We start from the raw sequence: 7,301 nt of genomic DNA, 5'->3' as shown, positions 1-7,301 counted from the left end.
GTTCATGGGCTGTATTTCATGATATGTTTCTGGAATCAGATTCATCATGGACCCTATATGAGAAATTATTACATGGGCAGCATAGAAGAGGAATTGATGAAAATTTTATTTCTTTTACCGTTTTACGATGTAATGCCTTCAATTTCTGAGTGTGATACTAATACTTTCTAATGTTCTAAATTCTTGAATACTTTCAGGTACAGAAGTTCTACTCTGGTTGTTCAATGATTCAACATGTTCCTGACTAGTATCGCATTCACACTTCATTGGTGGATCTGCTTATAGTTATAAATGAAAATGTGGAATGGCTTGTTATTATCTAGTTGGGATCCTTATGGTGACTATCCTTTCATCTTTCCATCAGAGTCTCATCTATCTTATGGTTTTAGTGATCAATTGTGGTCAACAATCGGTGTATTTGTTGACACTTTTCTCTTTCGTTCTAGACATTTTCATGTTTTGTGCATTAAAGAATCCTTTGGTTGCATATCGAAGTTAGCTGGAACTCTTCTCTTTTTGTTAACAAAACTTAACACCATAATGTATCCACCTCCCTCACCCCCCCCCCCCCCCCCACCCCACCCCCCCCCCCCACACACACACAGTTCAAGGTCTAGAAATAATCAATCTTGTACACTTTCTAGATTTCATATTAATCTTAGACCAACATCAAAATCAGCTCCCCAATGTATACTAATAAAGTCACCAATATTGCTGCTAAACATCTGTGGAGTGAATTTGAACAGTTTCAGCCATTTTCATTGTTGTCCATAGCTGCTTCTCTTGTGCCGCCATTTGACAATTTGTAAGTACCATAACTTACATTTTTCTTCCTAACTTTTCAATATTTCTTTTGGTTGATATCAATTTTAAAAATAGTCAACTTATGCAATAATATACTTTGGTATTGAATTAACATATAGACTTGTTTTGTTTCTCATGTTTAACTACGACACTTATTTGTATATGCTCACCTCCTCCTCTTGGTGCAAACCCAAGGTCTTCAAAGATATTGGCTATTCCTCTGGAAAGTACAGATGAAAGAAGAAAGATTGAAGTGGATCTAACACCTTGTGTAGATGAAAATAAAGGTTATGTTAACCTTTTATTGTTAAGCAAACATTGGATGGGTGCATGGGACAATGTTGAACCACGAACATGTATTAAGTTCCCTGTAGTATTGGACACTGATGGCAATAATTCCACTAAGATCTTAGAGGTGAAACTTCTACCCTTATGCATGTTCAAGATCTGTAAATAACTTTATGCGATTAATATGAAAAGTAGCAATAGCTGAAATTTGTGTATTGTATGCTTTGCTGCATTTTAAATGCAAGAAAATCTCTAAGATAAATAGAATCTTGTCTTAATGTGAAATTGTGTGAAACCATCTCTTGTGATATATGAACCCTAGATTGGAAACTTTTGAAATGCCTTTTTGATGATTTCTTCCCATGATGCATCTCTCCATATTGTTTATTCCATTGGTTCCTTTATGTTTGTTTATGCATTTGGTGTATTTTTAGTCTTTCTTTTGATATTGACAATCTTCATGTTTCTGTCATAATGCTTTTAGCCTTTCCATGACTGATTTATTTTTACACCCTCTTTTTGGGTGTGAATGATTCTTCTTTCCTAATTATACTTTGCTAACTACATATTTTCTTCCGGCTATATCTCATTGTGTGCTTTATATTTCTTATCATGTTGGTTTCTTAAGAGTTCTTACATTTTTCATATTTTCTCATCTTCCCTACTATTGTTCTCTCTAGTCATTTCTAATCACAAATAACTTAGTCATTATCAAGTTTTTAGCGAGTAAATGCTTGTACTATATTTTATTTCATGGAACTTGTTATGAATGATGCATCTTTTGTGTGAACTTGGTTCTGATACCACTTTATAGCACCCCGATCTAAAACCTCGAGAGTTCAAGTCTCGGTGATATTACTTTTTAGAAGGAAAGCATACAAAATTCACACAGAAAAAACATGACTACATTTTTTTTAATAAACTCATTTTATTTGACAAAGTTCATCATTCATAACATACAAAAATAATAATTACATGAATGTTCGATAAAAAGAAATAAAGCTAACAAGTACTCTGCTGCAAAGTCGGAGTAGTTGATCATATCATGCCTGCGCTAGTGTGTCTAGAACCTATAATTGTAATTATATAGGGGGTGAGTCTACAACTCAGTAAAGAATATAATCAATAAATGACTTTAACTTACAACTGTAGTAGGCTCTAAGCTCATAATCTGAGTTTAGTTTTTGACAGACCACATAAGGTTTGTATGTTTTAAATTTTCTTTTTAACTCTCTCAATCTAACACTCACTCGCAATAAACTATAACGTTAGGTCGACTATATTGGTTATAACCATCTATGGGTGTAGCAATTCACGTAAAATACTCAAATTCTATATTATTGGTCAGACTATGAACTATACACTCCCTGTGATTCCCGAATCACCAAGCACTGCAGTGAAACAACAAGGAGGACATCACCGGTAACTAGCCTGGGGTCAGGTTCAAACTCGACATGGTTTATGCTACATCCTAATCATAATGACTTTAACCATCTATGGTTATTTAGAGCTTCAGATACTGTGTGAATATAACTCTAAGTCATATTTTAAGTTCATTACACTGAACCTTACTCTCAAGCTCGTGTTATCATGAAACAATCACGACTGATTTCATTCTTAATCTGAGATTGACATTAGGGTTTACACTTTGTATCATACTAAGCATGCAACGAAGTAGAGTCTCTACGCTATTAAATCACTAGTGGCCCACTCTCCATAGTGGTTGCACTGTAGTCGTGAACTAGGTAACCCTTTCAACAGGTCACCGCTTCTGGGATTTAAGGGATTAAGCATGCTAATCACAATATAAAATTCAAATAACACAACCATATTCAAAGGATTCAAGGTTAATCACAATGCATGTTATTTGAAGATTATAACATAAATATGTTATCATAAAACAATCACTTTCTACATTCTATACATATCATGTTCACACTTAAGATTTATATTTCTAAACATGCGAATATACAATAACAATAATAACATGCAACACAATATGATTTGTTCATAATTAAGATTACTTATAATATCCTTTATCTCAAGTATGAATGTTGTACACTGATCCCAATCAAGTCTCAAGTGGCTCTAACAATAAAATCTGATCATCACACACGCATGTTCATATTAATACACGTACCTTTTTTATATTTTGATAAAATTATCAAAATAATTCTCATAAGTTGACTCGTCAGACCTTGATTTTTGTGCCCTTGATTTGGCCAAAACCATAGGACAGAAAGATTCTCTTCTACAATACGAGTTCAATGTATAAAACCTCACTCAATTCTGAGTTCGAAGTGCAAAGTTATGCCTATTTTACTTAATCGAATATTGGGTACATATAAGAGTAATTTGGTCATTTCAACTCTATTGATTTGACTTGACTCATCCTAGGTCAAAAAAAGTTTGGTTTAAGTTTATAGTACTAGGTTTACTGAACCTAGTCTCAACCCATCTGGGTTTGGTTTAAAAACTCAATTGGATTATCCAAATTCATAATAAATCATAAACTGGATTCAAATCTAGATCTAGTTTTGATCTAGATCTAGACCCAATTTTGATATGGATCCAGAACTTATCCATCCAGCTATGAGTTAGATTCAGATTCAGCTCTAATTTAGATCTAGAATTGTCTGACTGGATTCAGACCCAGTTTTGATCTAGCTCCATAATTGATTTATTCAGCTATGAGTTAGATCTAGATCCAACTACTTATTGGATCTAAAACTGATCTAAAGAGTCTTGAACTCGATCTAGATTCAATTATAACCTAGATTCAGCATTGTCTCATCTACTTTATACCAGATCTATACTTAATTTTTGTCTGGATCCGGTTTAACTTGGATCAATTTAGACCAAATGGATCAAATTGGACCCAGATTTGGTTTGGTCTAGTCTAGATCAAACCAAATCCAAACAAAGAACTGACTGAATCAAACCGAGTCGGTCTTGGTTAGACTCGACCTAGTTTGGGTTCACACCCATACCGGTTTGGTCCGATTGAGTGAATCTGATTCTGTACACAATATTTAGTCTCGATCTTTTGAGCATTCTTATTCATATTACCGATGGGATAAAAGCGACGACTATTTATCATTAGGATTAGTTTATTATTGACTATGATAAATTATAGTCACTATTTTTTATGGTCGATAATGAAATGTTTTCTTGTAGCGTGGCTCTATTGTGCTTTTCCTTCCAATCCTGATAGATTGTATATGCCTAACTATACATTGGCGTTGATCCTAAAATTGTTCATTGCAAGATGAACTAAGCCGAGCTGAGGTTGGATGAAGTGATATGTCAAACCACAAATTTTTTGTGTTTTGAAATCACCACCATCCATGGTCCGCAGTGGGGCTCATGGAAAGTGCTGATGTCATGCTTACATAAAGATCAAGATAATGAATGGTGGTGATTTCAAAACACAAAAATACTGTGTTTTAACATATCACCTGGATCCGACCCGTTTGCATCCCTTGTTGCGGCTGACACAAATCGCATTATGTAAGAAATATCGGGTCTGAACTTTATTATCCCGCTTTGCTCGTTTCAGTTCCCCTAAAATCGGATGTGACAATAAGGTTGGTGTAGCCAGGACCTAAGTAATGCGACAAGAAGTTAAGCTTATATACCCACTAGACCCAACCCAACCAAATCTGACCTAGTCAATTCTGGGGAGTTCGGACCAAACCTTGCCTAGTCCACATCTCTACAATCTACGTCACGGGATGCTAGCTCATCTACGTTATATAGGCCCTGTGTACACGTATTCGAGTCTCTTTTGAACCACGGGGCAACGTTTAGGACATCGTTGCCTTTTTCTTTAAAAGGAGAGGAAGTTATCGAACTTTTGCACCAAAGCGAAGGGTGTTACTATTCGTCCAACAAAAACCCTAATCGTCAGCTTCTCTTCCCTATTTCTCCAAGAGGCTCAGGTTTTAGGCGTCCGCTCGGCATTCTCTTCTCTCTCGAGCGTTCCCGGGAGCTCCTTCAAGCAGGTTTGGGACTCTCTTTTTTCTTCATTTTGATCTTGTTATTTGTCTACCGTAGGCCTTCAATTTCATGGTTTCTTTCTTTTTTCCCGACTCCTGGTTTTCGAAATCTTTTTGGGAATCTTACTTTCGCTTTTTCATTAGTTTAGAAACCCTAAAAATCTATTTATTTCGGTGTAGATTTGAGTTGCTTAGAGGTGTTTAGGTTTCTTTCCTAGAAATGGGATTTTGGGAGGGTTTTTAGCCGGGGATTTTTCATTTGTTGGGTGCATAGGGATTGTTGATGTTGTGTGATTTACCCTCAGGCTTCTCAAGATGGTGAGAATCAGTGTTTTGAATGATGCTCTTAAGAGCATGTACAACGCTGAGAAGAGGGGAAAGCGACAAGTCTTGATTCGGCCCTCGTCGAAAGTTATCATCAAGTTTCTTCTGGTGATGCAGAAGCACGGTGAGCAAGTAGATATTGATTGACGGAGCATGGTCTCCTTGTAGTTTTTATTTATTTACGTTTTAGATCCAGGATCGATATTGATAGTGTGTTGGGTTTTTCTCCTTTTGAAGGTTACATTGGGGAGTTTGAAGTTGTGGATGACCACAGGGCAAACAAGATTGTTGTGGAGTTGAATGGGAGGCTGAACAAGTGTGGAGTGATCAGTCCTCGTTTTGATATTGGAGTGAAGGAGATTGAGTCATGGACTGCTCGTTTGCTTCCTTCGAGACAGGTAATTAAAGCCTCTCCTTGAGTTGTTATAATTGCTACTTCGTGTATGTGTTTGTGCGTACAAACAGTTGTATATGATTTCTTTCATCTTTGGTCATAGTTGGTGTGTTTTCCGGATGGATTTTTATTATTTTTCTTTGAAGTGGTTCATACTTCATGGTGAATTGTCTGCTGCATCTTATTTGCTTGCAGTTTGGTTACATCGTTTTGACTACATCAGCGGGCATCATGGATCATGAGGAAGCAAGGAGAAAGAATGTTGGTGGCAAGGTCTTGGGATTTTTCTACTAGGATCTTCTGCGAGTTAAACATTCACCTGCCTTTTTTGTTTCTATAAGCGAGACTCGTAATTGTTTTGGATGTTCAATTTTGATATGCACTATTCAATTTGATATTATTTGTGTTTGTCAATACTTTTATTAATGCTATTTTAAAGATGAATTTGTTGTGGTGCTAATTTACGTGGTAATGGGGCTTGATCTCAGTGTTGCGATTTGCTTTTGTTCTAAAACTTAGTAATCTGTTAAAGATAGACTTTGAGGGAAAACTGGTTGGTCGTCTAAGTTGCAAAAGCAATTTACATTGTTGGCATTATCTTGATTTCATCAAAAAATCAAATTTTAAACAACACAATATGCTTTTTATATACATGTGCAACATTTGAGGGAGTTCTTTCATGGAGTAGGCAAAGTGGTAATTCTGCATGTCCTTCAATAGAGAACCTGGTCATATGAAATCAGCAACTTTGACTATTCAACATATTTTTTCATATATTTAGGCATTGCTTCCCATTTTGATAAAGGAACTCATCTTATGACCTTTCATAATGTCCCGTGATTCAATGTTTTAGGTACCTCTGTACTCTTCAACATATTTTTCTAATCTTTAGGCAGTGATTTCCATTTTGATAAAGGAATTCATTTTGTGATCGTTCATAATGTCCCACAATTCAATGTTTAAGGTACCTCTGTGCTCAAAAGTGTATGAAATTTTGGATATTTTTCAGAATTTAGTGCAGGGATTTTTGAGAGTGTCCTCTGCATGCAAATTCATTAGCTTATGCAGCTGATAATAGCTAATGTTTTATGGATGTGACATTGCCTTTTGGTTGAGGTTGTGTCAAAACAATTGACACTTTAGTTCTTTTCTTTTGAATGTCTCCTCCTTTGATGCAACATGTGCATTTGATGTACTTCCTACATATGACATTCTTCAAGGAACTGTGGCCTGTTATGATAGGAAGTGAGATATTGTGTTAATCATGTTGTGTGAATTAGGGATTTCTAGAGTCATATTATATTGGCATTCCTTTTGTTGATCCATCCTGGTTGCCCTTGATTTTCCCTGAATGGTCAGCAATTTGTCTATGGCTAAGCCTCTTAAATTACTCAGCTTTATGGTTTTGCATTCAACAATGCCATTTACATATTGATGGTTCTTTTCCAATTTTCCTGTTTGAATCAAACTATGGCCCGTTGTTTATCTTGGGT

At 35.8% G+C, this 7,301-nt stretch overlaps 1 protein-coding gene across 1 annotated transcript; it reads left to right on the top strand.

The window, feature by feature from the left end:
• The first annotated feature begins 4,950 nt into the window (after window positions 1–4,950).
• Window positions 4,951–6,268, top strand: LOC149846038 (small ribosomal subunit protein uS8z/uS8w). The gene is made up of 4 exons (XM_089996128.1): window positions 4,951–5,096; window positions 5,396–5,538; window positions 5,652–5,812; window positions 6,004–6,268. Exons 2-4 carry the CDS (start codon window positions 5,406–5,408, stop codon window positions 6,100–6,102), a joined length of 393 nt encoding a protein of 130 aa, XP_089852254.1. The 5' UTR covers window positions 4,951–5,096; window positions 5,396–5,405; the 3' UTR covers window positions 6,103–6,268.
• Window positions 6,269–7,301: the final 1,033 nt, after the last annotated feature.

Source organism: Nuphar pumila, chromosome 2 (genome assembly GCF_984573655.1).
Source record: "Nuphar pumila chromosome 2, dmNupPumi1.hap1.1, whole genome shotgun sequence".
Taxonomy (NCBI): Eukaryota; Viridiplantae; Streptophyta; class Magnoliopsida; order Nymphaeales; family Nymphaeaceae; genus Nuphar; species Nuphar pumila.
Note: the sequence above shows the minus strand (reverse complement) of the source record. Positions and strands in the feature narration are given on the sequence as shown.

Coding starts and splice junctions, on each gene's coding strand:
- LOC149846038 (XM_089996128.1), top strand. CDS start 5,406: ATGGTGAGAATCAGTGTTTTGAATGATGCTCTTAAGAGCATGTACAAC. Junction 5,539..5,651: donor TCTGGTGATGCAGAAGCACG/GTGAGCAAGTAG, acceptor CTCCTTTTGAAG/GTTACATTGGGGAGTTTGAA. Junction 5,813..6,003: donor GTTTGCTTCCTTCGAGACAG/GTAATTAAAGCC, acceptor ATTTGCTTGCAG/TTTGGTTACATCGTTTTGAC.